This window comes from Copadichromis virginalis, linkage group LG20 (assembly GCF_057382275.1).
Source record: "Copadichromis virginalis isolate Kocher_CV1m ecotype Utaka linkage group LG20, C_Virginalis_male_GT1.1, whole genome shotgun sequence".
NCBI lineage: Eukaryota > Metazoa > Chordata > Actinopteri > Cichliformes > Cichlidae > Copadichromis > Copadichromis virginalis.
This window is the reverse complement of record NC_140637.1, coordinates 31,956,623-31,971,517: the sequence shown is the minus strand read 5'-3', so window position 1 is coordinate 31,971,517 and position 14,895 is coordinate 31,956,623. Positions and strand designations below refer to the sequence as shown.

The 14,895-nt window shown below is 41.9% G+C and overlaps 1 protein-coding gene across 3 annotated transcripts in view; it reads left to right on the top strand.

The window, feature by feature from the left end:
• Positions 1 to 14,572, top strand: part of ptpn18 (protein tyrosine phosphatase non-receptor type 18) — a 33,916-nt gene extending 19,344 nt beyond the window's left edge. For all 3 annotated transcript variants that reach the window (XM_085443602.1, XM_085443601.1, XM_085443600.1), the window contains 5 exons: positions 1,666 to 1,703; positions 8,644 to 8,769; positions 9,348 to 9,532; positions 10,263 to 10,352; positions 14,071 to 14,572. In XM_085443602.1, coding sequence (XP_085299728.1) covers positions 1,666 to 1,703; positions 8,644 to 8,769; positions 9,348 to 9,532; positions 10,263 to 10,352; positions 14,071 to 14,144 — 513 coding nt within the window. In that variant the 3' untranslated portion in view covers positions 14,145 to 14,572. The remainder of the gene's footprint in view (positions 1 to 1,665; positions 1,704 to 8,643; positions 8,770 to 9,347; positions 9,533 to 10,262; positions 10,353 to 14,070) is intronic.
• Positions 14,573 to 14,895: the final 323 nt, after the last annotated feature.

Below are 14,895 nucleotides of genomic sequence, written 5' to 3'. Positions count from 1 at the left end.
AACCAAACGTACAACCAGCTTTTGCCTCATGTTACTTTTTCTTACAGAAAATTTGCCACATTAAAACTGTGTATTGTGTTAGTGTAAGTAAATAAATTTAAGAGTTTATGTAGTATATTTAAATGACTAACACGTTTGTTGTTTTTAGTTCATTTTATATAACCTCTTAAAAACTCTGATGTAAATTTTTGAATACAGCAGTAAGTTTTTAAACAGACCAGAATGAGCGTTTCTGAACCATTTTCTGAATTTTAGGTTAAAATATTTTTTTATTTCTGCGCAAAGACTGTAGATAAATGATGGACAGATGCAGGGGTTAGAGCACTCAGTTGTGAAGGTTGTGTTTTCACTGTTGCAACAGCACAAACAGGCCACACAGGTCACAGAGCCACGCCGGGCTGTTTCCCATCGACTTCTAAACAATCGGGTCTTTTTCAGGACAAAGAAGCTTCGCCCATCAGTGGGTTTGTGGACGTTTACAATCGAAAAACCTATATTGAGTTTTAAATTTAAAACCACACGAATAGAGTAACAAAACATATTTTAGACTGTTACATATAAATTAGCTTCTCAACATCACTATTAGATGCAAATAAATCCTATTTTATCACATACGAGTGCTCTGCAGTGTGCTGTTTAGGTGTGTAGTTACCCTCCAAGTCCAACTGATTGAAGGCTAACGTGTTGTTAGCTTTAGTAATATAGCTCAGTCATGTTGTGTTATTTCTATTTATGTTTTATCAAACCTCTTGAGACGGGGGAAGCTGCAGGTTTGTGATCCGTGTATTAAAATAGCCGAACAGCACGATAAACACAGTCAGAGGTTTGTTGGGCCGTCCTTATTATGTTGTACCTGTGACTGGATTAAGGATCTGATGAAGGACTTGCTGAATTATACTGGACAACATAACATCATGATCATCAGATAAATGACAACTTCATGCACCTTTTAACCATTGCATCAAAGCACATGAAGCGGCACGTCCTGTTTCCTTACAAAGACGGCAAATGGGGGGGAAAAAACGCACAAAAAAGCCCATAAACAACCTCTTAAATCAGTGTTCCTTCCCCAGTTTGAGCTGCTGTCTGCAGACACACAATGGCTATTCTAGATCTAAACACACACAACAGACATCAGAGTTTTAAAAGCAGCCTCTCCAGTGTTGTGGTTTGAATTATTCTGATCTACACTTACAGTGCTCGACGCAAACAAAGCTGACGAGCATCTTCTCTCACTTGCAGCAGTCTCTGCTAAAGCTGCAACATGCAAATCCCAGCCTGCGAAGCCGACACGTTTTCAAGTCAGACTCGGAGGTGATCTTCATCTCCCGTGACCTCATTTCTGTGGATTTAGGTCCGAAATAAATAAAAGGAAAGCGCTTAAGTTCAGAAATGAGACGTATCGATGTGCATATTGTCAACACGGGTGATCTGAAAAAACTGAATTGAATTTCTGCTGCTGCATTTACTCTGTGAGGGGTAACGTTGGGACACACCCCATAAATATGAAAGTGATGATTGGCTCCACAGTTGGAGGCCTGTGTGCTACATACGTTTACTCAGTCATCTTTGTCTCACTCTGCCCAGAAGCCCTTTTCCATCTGCTGTACAGAAATCCTTAATTTCTTCTTCAAGATGAACTGAACTGTTCTTTTCTATTTTCAGACAAAGAAAACCACAACAGCTGCATCTTCCAGCAACAGGTGCGTGCATGTTATCTACAGAGAGGCACCATACATATATTAAAAAAAACACACAATCTGCTTTTACACATGAATCTGTCTCATTCCCGGCAATTTTGGTAATGCGGTTTTGCCAAAGCTGCTGGTGTGTTTGATTTCTACAAAATGTGTCTTTCGGTATCCGTGCCTAATGCTGTCATTGGTGAGAGGTGTCTGTCGGTAATGTGAACCCAAAGCACTTTAACCACGTAGTTCATGGTGTCAAAACCTTTCCAGTGAGTAAAGCTGAAAGTAAAGTGTAATTGGAAAAGTCCCAAAACACAAAAGGTTTCCTGCACGTGCCCCTGCCAACCCTCCGACCTCCTCACGTGGACCTCTTTGGTCTCTACAATGTTTAGGAAATGCTCCGTTGGGTTTAGTGAGGGTGCTGCTCGGATAGAACATGGAGCCAGTGAGCGTGACAAACACTCACTAGCTGTGAATGCTCCAGACTATTAAGCTAGAGCCCCTCCTCATCCTTTTCTTCTTCTTTGGTGCAGCCCTATAGGTTTGGGGTATCCCTTTGGCCTCTCCCCTTTGCTACAATTCCCCTGTGGGAGAGGTCGGTGTCATTTATTTTCCAAAAACTAATTATATCTTTATCCACCCTGATGTTTCTGATTGTGTGTTTTAGTTTGTTATTGTCGTCATTACACCTGTCTTTACTAGATGCTGTGAATATGTGATGCGTGTGTGTATAGGCACTGTTAGTACGTCTTGCTAGCTTGGAAGTTGTAGTGAGGTGAGCTAACTCTCGACCCAACTGTTTATTTTTGGTTATAGGAGTTGGAGCAGGCAAGTTGTTTACTCGGAGGTCTTTCTTTTAACCTTTCATTGTCAGACACAACGCAGGCACACACCAGTTTCACTCACACACACATCGTAATGGGGAGCCAGTAGATTAAAGGCCATTTAATGCTGAATTTGAGTCATTTGCTTTGTTGCGTGCCCTGCAGGTAACGTGTGGAAAAGTTGTAGAGGAAGCTGTAGAGCCATCAGGTGCTACCAGAAAAGAGTCAGTTATATTTACCATGATGGTCTCAGAACAGCAGACTGTGGCCTGTACCATCTTAGGCACATGTGTCAGGTTAAGTAGGTGAATGGATGGTTCTTATAGCGCTTTTCTACTCTGAGCACTCAAAGCTATTTATACAACATGCCCCGTTCATCTATTCTTACAACCACTTTTTTCTATGCTTAAGTGCTTCTAACATTCACACATTAATACTCCAGTGAAGGCATCAGAGAGAAACTTGGGATTCGTTTCTAGAACAAGGATATTTTGCAGAATAGTAGCTGACCTGCTCTCTTTGTTTTGGCCCAACCAGCATAGCTGTGGTCTGAAAGGTTTTCACTGAGGTGGGAGACTGAAAACTTTACTGGGTGTAAACGGAGGCCCGTGTAGCCGCCTTGTCTTCAAAGAGCATAATTTGCGTTCTTGTTTTGATTTTCGAATCCACACACCAGCAGAGAGACGGAGTCACAGGGAGAGAACAGGCGCTCCGGAGAGTCACTGAGCTGAAAAGAGGCATGCAGCTACAGCAGAATGTTACTTCAAGGCAAATCTCAAAGGGACGAAGCGCCAAAGGCTGGTTTAAGTTTTATGTGCAGCCAGCTTCATGGTATAATGCTGGACTGTTTGTTACCAGTGATCTATGCCATCAGGGAGCTTTCATGTTCAGGCCTGCGAATCAGGCTGAGAGACATTTGCATGCACATTTGCAAGAACAAATGTAAGGGTCCATTATTTTGATTTAGCGTCAGGATATATTTGGTGTTAGCGAGTGCTCCATAGAACCAGCAGCTGTCAGATTCAGCTCTATGAGCTGAATAGAAATGTAATCAGTTGTTCTGGAAGCAGAACTGAGGGTTTTATATGCACCAAAATGTACAAGGAAATGATTTATGGCACGTGCGCTATTGACTAAATTAAAGCTTGTCGATAAACTGCGTGACGGGCCCTCATGTGATTTGTATTTCCCAGAGGAGTAGAATTGGTCTGAGATCGAGTTATGGCATTAGATTGACATCGTTTTCAGTGAGCACTCATGTCCTATGAATGGAGACGTTGTCATTGCAGAGAAGGGCACATCCATCAGATTGGAAATGTTTCACTAAAACAGCTTTTCATTGATTTGTATTGACCTTTTGCCCTGAGGAGACAAGAGCACCCAAACCATGTCAGCAAAACGACCCCCGCGGCAGCAGAGTCACCTCATCCCCTCACTCAGGGGCAAAGATTTTAGTCCCGCATACACGTTTATAATGCATGCATTCATCCTGCTGCAGTAAAAGCATTAAGGAGGCAGAATAGTTACAAGATTATTCACAATGTTCTTTCGGCTGGTATCAGTCGGTATTTTTGAGTCTCATGGAAACTCCCAGTGTGTTTGTGATAAGTGGTCATCCCAGCTGCATTGCACACATTCAGAGCTGCGATCACAAACGTGGAGAAGCCAGAAGGAAAATCAGGAGGCCTAATATCAGTCAGGCTTTAAACCAAGTCTTTAGATAATCCTGTCATCTTTGTTTTCAGTCAGCTTCGGTGACAAAGCTGCGATCTAAAGCGCAGCGATAAGAGATCTGTGACTGTGCAGCACGTTTTAATTAAAACCTACCTGAGCTATTAGAATCCAGGGATCAAAAATCAATTACACAGATTTAAGATATCACAGAGGGAGACAGGTGCCACACGCGCATTAAAGCAGGTTTCTTTCCCAAACAAAAGACGCACACGCAGCTTCATATGAGACAACGGGCAAAAAACCAGAAGAGTAAATCACGCCTGCATGTGTGTGAGGGGCAATAATAAATGAGAACGTCGAGGAGAATTAGGCTTTCTAAGAGTCTTTTTGTGTGTTTTCTTTTTGCAAAGACATTTTCACCATAAATTCATGCACAAGATTGTAAATTGGTGCATAAAAATTCACCACACAGGAAAATGTCCTCGTTTTAGGGGGTCGAGAGTTCAGCCCCTTTCTTTAATTTGACACCCGTCTGTGTAGGCAGAGAGACCGATATAGACAGCATGCTTCACCCCGAGGTGTTAAATTAGCACCTTCCCACCCTCCATTCCCATATGCTATCATGTTTCCGTGGAGACAGAGTGAGCGGGTAAAGAAGGGGAGGAAACGGGGTGAGGAAGTAGATGTAGGAGGTGAGAATTGGAGGACAGGGATGCTGAAGGAATGACATAAAAAGAAGAGGGGAAGGAAAAAAAGGAGAACTGAAGGGAAATGTGAGAGGGAGAAAATGATGAAAGCGCAGAGGAAACATGAGGAAGTAAGGAAGCAGCTGAGCAAGGAGGTTAGAGTAGGAGCAAATGATGAAACTCAGATCAAAGCTCAATCAATTAAACAGTCTTTACTTCCTTCCGGGACCACAGTTGGTGCACAGTGTTTGCAATCATTGTAACCACGACGACCGTGATCACGAGGCTGCAGCAGGAAGTAGAGTTGTGATTTCCTGCAGAGATGCAAATTTTAACCGACGGCAGCAGTGCTACAGTGACAGCATGAGCCACAATATAAAGATATCAGATCGACGGTGTTAATGTGAACGCTCGGTTCTGCAATGCATCATGGGGCTTGTAGTTTACAACGATACATTTTTATAGTTCCACAGTGCTGTGCTGTAAAAACTCACTTCATGTTTTGTCCACTGTGTGAAGTTCAGCGAGTGGCTGAAGTCTAGAACCTGTGGACATCACCAGTGAGATAAGATAAGATAAGATAACCTTTATTAGTCCCACACGTGGGAAATTTGTTTTGTCACAGCAGGAAGTGGACAGTGCAAAAGTTATGAGGCAAAAATTAGAATACAATAAGAATAAATACAGTACACAACTGTACAGAATAGAATAAAATACTATATACAGTAGAATAAAATAAAATAAATATACAATAAGATAAAAATAGAATACAAATACAAATACTATATACAACTGAGTAAAAATACAACGATGACAGAAAGGATTATTGCACTTAGTATTATTGCATATGTATGGATGTGTGTGCTTGATCAGTTAAAGTATTTATTATGGAGTCTGACAGCAGTGGGGAGGAAAGACCTGCGAAATCTCTCCGTCCCACACCGTGGGTGCCGCAGTCTCCCACTGAAGGAGCTGCTCAGTGCTGTCACAGTCTGCTGTATGGGGTGGGAGATGTTGTCCATCAGGGATGACAGCTTAGCCGCCGTTCTCCTGTCACTCACCACCTCCACTGGGTCCAGAGGGCATCCTAGAACAGAGCTGGCCCTTCGGATCACCCTGTTCAGTCTCTTCCTGTCCCCAGCAGAGATGCTGCCGCCCCAGCAGACCACACCATAAAAGATAGCAGAAGCCACAACAGAGTCATAGAAGGTCTTCAGGAGTGGGCCCTCCACTCCAAACGACCTGAGTCTCCGCAGCAGGTACAGCCTGCTCTGCCCTTTCCTGTAGAGGGCGTCTGAGTTATGAGTCCAGTCCAGTCTATTGTTCAGATGAACACCAAGGTACCTGTAGCTGTCCACAGCCTCAATGTCCATACCTTGGATGTTCAGTGGTTGCAGTGGAGAATGCTTGTGCCTGCGGAAGTCTACCACCAGTTCCTTGGTTTTACTGGCGTTGATCTGGAGGTAGTTCAGCTGGCACCAGTCCACAAAGTCTTGGGTCAGACCTCTGTACTCCTTGTCGTCCCCATCAGTGATGAGGCCGACTATTGCAGAGTCATCAGAGAACTTCTGCAGGAAGCACTGGGTGGAATTGTGGGAGAAGTCTGCAGTGTAGATGGTGAAGAGATGCTCTGCTAGTTACATAAAATGACAACTCGGATATCAGCACTTTCCAAAAGCTCGACCAAGAAGGAAGTGTTTAATTATCTTTGATTTAAAGTGGGTCACAGCTGATGCTTGTCTGAGGTCACATGGATCATTCCCACAGTCCAAAAGGCCCTTTTGAGGTGAACTTTGAGCACAGGATGACGGACGTCTGGAGGGAGTGTTAAGGCTTTAATTAAAGCAGCACCACAGGGATCCCATGCAAAGGTGCTAACATTGAGTAATCTGAGTCCAAGTGATTAATCTGGGCTGACTGCAAATGAGGAAGTGAAACTGACTAACCTGAGTAAATGTAACCATGCGTAACCTTTTCCACAATCTGATGGGTTTTCAAAAAAGCTTCTAGTCTGTAGGTTTTAGAGCCGGAAGAAACTGTTCGTGTACATGACTCGTTTGTCACATTTGAGTCGAAGCTTATTTTAAAGTTTTAATAATAGGAGTTAAAAGGTCACGCCATCCTTAAACCTTTCAGTTAACAGTAGAGGATCAAATGATACACCCACTGCTTTGAACTCATTTAAGTATTAGAAACTGTGTTCATATCCAAGACGCACTCATCAGCTTTCATAAATGCAAACATACGTGTTAGCATTTAGCTGCTGTACTGAGTTTGACCACATTGTTTCTTCATCCCAGCTCTTAGACGGCTTTCTTGTCATTTTGTAGTTAGATGTTATGGTGGAGCAAAATCTGACTGACGCTACTTTGAGTTCATTTTTAGCAAATGGTTCATCGGTCAGTGTTAAATGGCGTTTAAAAAAAACAAACCCCAAAAATGAACCACTCATGTGAAAATGCTCAGTAATAAGTTTGCATTGACGTTGGGTGAGACAGCAGCCACAAAACCTTCGGAAAGCCCGGACAAAGACTGACACAAGACTTTTGCACAGTACTGTATATTACTTACATTTCTCAAAATAAAAATGAAAAGCTGTTGACGAGTGGGATGGTATGCTGTTGCATGTGGTGTTGAGTAGCACATTGGCAGCACTCCCCATCTGCTCAGTTTTGCAGCTCATCACATATGAAACCACACTGCTGCTGTTGAGTTCTTACTTTTAATTGCGATATTTAATTCTTTTTTTTTTTTTTTGAGTTGGGGGCAGGGGAGTTCTCTTTTCTTTTCTTTTTTTTTTTTTTTTAGTTTTGCCTGTGAAACTCAAGCTTCCTCTCCTCTGATCGCACCAGTCTAACAGTTTCTTCGCACTTCTGGTGTGCCTCTGGCACTTTTCAAATTGTGTCTACTTCAACATTTTTATTTCTTCTGTTAATCAACAGTCATATTGTTGGTGGGAGAAGAGTGAAAGCATGTCACGCCTTAAACAGTCATTTTCAGGTTAGTTTAGGAAGCTAACGTCATGCTTTTGTGTTTGCTACTGTCAGGAAGTGGTCACCTATCTCTGTCCAAAACTAGAAACATACCTACTATTAATAAACAACGTGGTGCATCTTTGTTCTGAAGTCAGAATATAAAGATGTTTCTGTGAAAACCAAACTGGATACAAAGAATCCAAACTGGAAACAAGCTGACGTAAATAGGAAGATGTGATGCAGGGGTTTTGTGGATTCTATATCTGGTCTTCTGAAACTAAATGTGGCCACATTTGACAGGTGCTCTCAGGAGCTAATTCTGGTGCGCCGTACAGGTGCAATGTACACAAATAAACACGCACTTACTAATTAACATATTGAAATGCTGGGATTTAATACCCCAAAACTGGAAAATAAACTTTGTGGACAAGCTGTGGAATTTTCTGACATGTTATTTGGTGCGTTGTTAAAATCAGTCCAAAAGGCAACAACAGCACAAACATGGTCCAGTTTAGAGACTTGGCTGGGGTGAGCAGCAGCTACAGCTTCCTGTGTTAGCGTTCGTCGGTTACGTGTCATTCCCCTAAAAAGAAGTGTTGCAAAGGGGGAAACTAGCTGCAGAAACCAAAGCTGTTTTTAGTCACAGGCTGTGGAGTTGTTGCTGCTGTAAACTTGGACGTTTTACTGTAATTTTTACCACTGCTTGGTCCTGATCATCACTGAGCTGCACACGATTGAAAATGTGGCCTCATACAGCAGCTCAGATGTACTTGTCCTTCTCTCTGTCTGCATGCAGATTATCACAGCAGGTTGTCATGAATGATACGTACGCTGTGGTCAACAAGCCCAAACACGCCCATCCACCCCCATCGGCTCCCACCTACTCAGCTGTACCCCTGTCCAGATCCAATCCTGGAAGCAGGTAAAGAAACTAAAGTGTGCTTTATGCAGACATTTTAGGATTTTGTGATGCACAAACATGTAAAAAGAATAAATGGTTATTGTTTATGAAAAGTCTCATTCCACACCCTAAATCCTCGCCGTCTTCTACTTCACCACAGCAGTTCGTCTGCTGTCGTCTCAGCATATCGCTTGCATCCTGTGTGGACAGATCTTCTGTCACACTAACCCTGTGCTGGTCCTCCTTCACTACATGATCCTTCTCTGTGGTAGTGGCTGCTCAATCTTCAGCTCCTTTGTCCAGTGTATCCGCTCTCCTTCCTCTGGACATGTCCAACCAATCGCAGCCTTGCCTCTCTAACTTTGTCTTATCCTCGCCATTCTGCCTGCAGTCTATTCCCGACCTTTCTTTGTTGCTTTGGCTGATTGACCCCTTCACTCCCTCTTGCCTCTTTACACCTCCACCCTAAAGGCGTGGCATGCTTGCTGGACGCCCTTCCTGACACAACCGCAAAGGGATTTGTCCCAGGATCTTTCACTTGTTACACTATAGAGCCACAAGACCTCCACTCACTGATCATGGCTGTTTTGTCCTTTCAGGACAATGCCCACCTCCCATCACTATGACAACGACCCCAAGAGTGTGTCAGCTGCTCCCATCTACAGCACCGTCAAACCCCGAGCTAAACAGCAGAGCCTGCCACCCTCAGTGACACCCATCTATGACATAGCATCACCGACCGGTCAAAAGCCTGGGGAGGGCTCAGACTATCAGCTGGTTGCAGGTAAGAAGAGGGTGGTGAAGGAGGGGCGGGCGAGTGCTGTTTGGGATTTAAGGGGACGTGAAGACTCGAAATGTAAGGCAAGGCAAGTTTATTTGTATAGCACAATTCAACAACAAGGTGATTCAAAGTGCTTTACAGAGACATTAAAAACAACAATAAAAAGCATGATTTAAAATTGATTTAAAAAAATCAGTAGATAAAATCAGTAGTTAAAATATAAGTTTTGAAATTTAAGCTTAAAAGTGTGGATTTGGTGCAGCTGAGAACAGGTGAGTCTTCAACCTGGATTTAAATAAACTGAGTGTTTCAGCTGATCTGAGGCTTTCTGGGAGTTTGTTCCAGATATAAGGAGCATAAAAGCTGAATGCAGCTTCTCCGTGTCTGGTTCTGACTCTGGGAACTGATAAAAGACCGGATCCAGATGACCTGAGGGATCGGGAAGGTTCATACTGGGTCAGGAGGTCACTGATGTATTTTGGTCCTAAACCATTCAGAGCTTTATAGACCAGCATCAGGACTTTAAAGTCTATCCTCTGACGGACAGGCAGCCGGTGTAAAGACCTCAGAGCTGGACTGATGTGGTCCACTTTTTTGGTCTTAGTGAGGACTCGAGCAGCAGAGTTCTGAATGAGCTGTAGATGTCTGACTGATTTTTTAGGTAGACCTGTAAAGATGCTGTTACAGTAATCAAGCCTACTAAAGAAGTAAATTCACTCTTTTCTTCCTGCAGCTGAGAAATCTTCAATGGACTGTAACGATTATGAAGATTTTTCCTCTTCAGTCTCAGATGTGACCAGCTTCTGTTCGCCTGGTAGCATCGGTCAGTACACCTGTTCTCACAGTTAATGTAATAGTACCTCATTTTGTTGTTCATGTTGTCACACCTCACAGACTCATAATTTCAGGTCTTTCCCTCTCAACTTTTTGTATATAGACACTTGTAAAGTTATGCTTGGCCAGTGTGGGACTAACGCGTTATTAAGTAACGCGTTACAGTAACTACGTAATTATTGTGGTAACGAGCACAGTAACTAGTTATTATGCCAAAACCAGGAACGCGTTAGTCGTTACTGGGATTTAGATAGGCTCGTTATTCGTTGCTTCGTGTGGTGGCTATCGCGGAGCTTCCACAGATTCAGTAACATTAGCAAGTGGTGGAGGCCAGCAGGTGGATGAGGGAAAGGGGAGGCAGGAGGAGGAGAGACCCGAAGCGGCCGCCGGTCCGAGTGTCAGGTGAACTGAACTTCAGGTAAGAAGTTATGACCTGCAGTCTCGTTTTGTAATATTTTCGTTTCGTATTGAGGTGAAAAGGAACACAGTTTGTGACTTCAGCTAGAATGAAAAAGACACAAAGCTGGATTTATTCTGCGTCTTTACGCTGCAGCTGCCTCTTCTCCTCTCATTGTCTCCCCTCTCTCTCCTGTTTCTACTTCAATCATGAAACTGATCAGTGATCAGCTGATCGGCTTTTCTCTCTTGTTTGTTTATCGCCCACTTTGGGCCAGAAAGAGGAAACCAGCGGATATCGCGTTAAACAACAGCAGCACGTTTAAGCTTGATCAGCTGTTGTTAGAATTTATTTAATATTAATTTCTAGTATCAGCTGATGTTTGCTGGAGCCACAGCTGTAAAGCTGCTGGTCATGATGTTGGTTTGGATATGTGGTGAGAGGGAAACATGAAGATGAAACCAGGAGATGTCCTTACTGAATCATCAGAGCTGAACAGGTGATGGAGAAACAGGTTTACCTTTTAGGTGACATGAATGAGTTGAAGGGAAGTTATGAACTGTTTCTGAGAGACAAAGAACACCAGGATCCTTTTCTAAGTAGCTGACAGCTGGTAACTGTGCAGGGGCGGCTCTAGCAAAGTGTTGCCAGGGGGCAGGTAGGGCATTAACAGGGAGAGGGGGGCACAAAGAAATACTTTTCTTTCTTATTCTCATTTAAAATGTCTCGCTTTTAAAAAATAATTATCTGAATCTTGCAACAAATGATTGATAGATTGATGCATATATACCATCAGAACAGTGTACATCACTGTCACAACAGCGTTTGTTTTCATTCAAAGGCTTTATGATTTTTCCTATAATGGCGGGACGGTCTCTAGTCAAAATGCCCGGGCCGATTTATTTATTTTTTTGTCCCAGTCCAGCCCTGTAAGCAGCTCATCTGCAGTCTGGTGTTACCTACATCTTCCTATTCAGACGGCAGAATTTCTGAGTTCTGAGTACAATCAAAGCACCACGACTGCAGTTTTTGTGTTGGATGTAAAAGGGAACATGACGCTGTGACGTAGGCTAGAATCATGGCGGCGGTCAAAGTTACTTTGCCTAGTAACTAGTTACTTTGAAAGTAACGAGTAACTTGAAGTAACTGAGTTACTTTTGATAGAAGTAACTAGTAATGTAACTAAATTACTATTTTAAAGTAACTTACCTAACACTGCGCTTGACACATTTGAACACACTCAGTAAGCATCATCTTTCTACACAGAGAAGGGGCATCGTTTAACCCAGTCCAACTCATTCCTAACCTAATCAAATACTCTGTGGATTCTGTAACTAACCAGCTAACACACAAGAAAAAATAGAGCAAAAAAAGAAAACAAACACAAGATCCTGAATGGGAGATTCCACACTCTCGGTGCCGGGCTCGGACTACACAATATGTGTGTTGTAGTGCTCACTGTGTCACATTAGGCCAATTAGAGAGTCGGTGTGTCTAAAAAGCATGTGTGTAAATATAGGTTGAGTAATAGCAACTAAGAAATGTCATTTTAATGTGTATGTAATGATATAGTGGTTGCATGTTAGTGTTTTAAGGGCATGTATTGTGCTCATTCTAGCTTCATATATTATTTTTTTTTATCCAAGGACTCAATGGGTAGTTGGCAGGACTTGCAGTTCAAAATAATTATGTCTTTTACTGGTGCTGTTCATCCTCAATCAAACTCAAGCCACTTTTAAGCTAACATACTTCTGACTGGCTGCTGCTCATAGGCAGAAAGTCTTTAAGCTAAGCATAAGAGTGACAAGAACGACAAGAAATACTAAGACTGAGATTTCGGTGTGGACATTAAGCTTTGGGTCAGGACTTTTTTATAGAGAGTAATGTGAACCATGTCTGACCTCTGTGTAGATGGATCGTCTCAGACGTTGTCTGGGCTCAAGTTTGGTCGGTTTTCAGTTTCTTCTTCCCGCCTGATTAATGTGTTACACTCTGCCCATCAGGGACCTTAAAAATGAACTTTCTTTAAGAACAATTTAACCCTCGTTCAGCATAGACACAGCTGTGCTAATGTGTTTTTAACCAGTCTAACCATAGCTAGTCACCAGGTATCACATCTTTGTTTGTCAGCCATTCAAACTATACTAACTCTCCAAACTGTTATTTAGTTTCCATCTTAGTTTGTGTCCAAAGTTTAAAACATGTTCTTACTGATGTATTTAATCTTTAGATGGAAACAAACTAGCTAAACTGCTAGCTTCTAGCTAAACTGCTAAACGTCTAGCTAAACATCTAGCTAAACTTTGTAAATCCTCTCTTTCATGGATGAAAGAGGATTAAGCAATATTATAAAACCTGTGACTAGTTACACTGATCATTTAAACTCTGTTGCCCAACCCTGGAGACCTGTCAGTCTAGTTAAAAATGTTTATTTGTTTGTTTGTTTGTTTGTTTGTTTGTTTTGTCACACTGTCACTTTGCTGCTCTTGTTTGCACATTTGCACGTGCATTTTGTTGTCTGCTGTCTGTTAACAAAAAAAAAGAAAAAAAAAAGTCATCCTTAGATAGTTAGTTAGTTTTTGTTAATTTATGTTGTAATTCATGTTAGGTCAGTCTGTCTTGTCTCTGCTAGCCAGCTAACTACGCCTCTTAGTTAGCTAGTTTAGTGTTTTCTGTTTATTTATGTTGTAAATTTATGTTGCATGTAGCACCTTGGTCCTGGAGGAACGTTGTTTCGCTTCACTGTGTATTAACTGTGGTTGAAGTGACAATAAAGTTGACTTGACTTGACTTATTTGCTGACTGGGAACCACTTGCTGACCAGCTGGGGAAAACGCATTTTCCCAAGTGACTGAGGATTATCAGGGGGTCGCGATCTGGTCAGTAGTCCTGCGAAGAGAGAAAGAGTTTGGACTGTTTAACTCTCTGGTCTCTGTTTTTCAGAACTGAAGGAAGATTTTGCTCCAAAAATGAGTAAAGATGTCAAATAGGTGCTCTTGGAAACCTTTTGGGTGTTCCATTGGAGCTTTTCTAGCTGCTCAGAAATAAGGATTGTTTTATGTTTATTACTATTATCTGACAGCTACACTGTGGTGTGCTACTAACTATTTTAAATTTTGCTTATGAATACTGAACATGGTGTAGGTGGTATGGGGGAGGTGATGGTGATAAAAAATGTGCTAGTTGGCAGTGGTGATGACAGAAGAGAAGACGGTTTACTCACAGTTGGACTGCTCTCTTATTGCTGCATTTGTGTGTCACATAGTGAAGTTATACTTTCTCTGATTTTCTTTATTTTGTTATTTTTCAGGGTTTAACTGTCGGATTCAGAAGCCCAGAGGACCCAGAGATCCTCCAGCTGAGTGGACTCGGGTGGAGAGATGAACTGGTTTAACTGGTTTATCAGAGACTGTTGGACTGGACTGGACTGAATTAGACTTGAATCTGACTGTTTGTGTGATTTGATTTGCTAAACTGGTGTCACTGTGATCATCTGACCGGGTTCAGAAAGCTGCCTGTAAATATTTATCGAAATCATGCTTGACGTGTCTGTATTTTATGTATTTAAAGGTTCAATTTACCTTTTTGGTGGGAATAATTTAATATGTTAATTATTTCGAATAGACGTTTACAGACTTTGACCACAATCTTAAATCATATTTGACCTCCTGACCAGGGGCTTTATCTTATTTTAGATGTTGAATCTTCACTGTCACTATCATTTGAAGACACAAAAGCTCAGTATCACTAACATTTGATTTTGTAACGTGAGTGTTAATGACAAATTGTAAAAATAAAAATGGAACATCACATCTGCTGAGCGTAATTAATTTTTTTACTAATAAAGGATTTCTGTTAACTATAAGGTTTCATGGGGGAAAAGGATTAATTTGGCTCAACACACCTTAAGTTTTTATATTTGAAGGTTTTGTGCTTTGTACATTTTAAACAAATGCTACAAGAAGCTGATCCACGCAGGATTGCTTTTCACAAAATGGTTCTTTGGTCTGTGAAGTACCTAAAAAAAGGAAATTATATCAACAAGTGAAGTACTCTCAAACACACCAAAGCAGAAGTCCTCGAAGTCCTTAGAGCTAATCTCAGTACAGTCAGTCACTATGGAATAATATTCCTG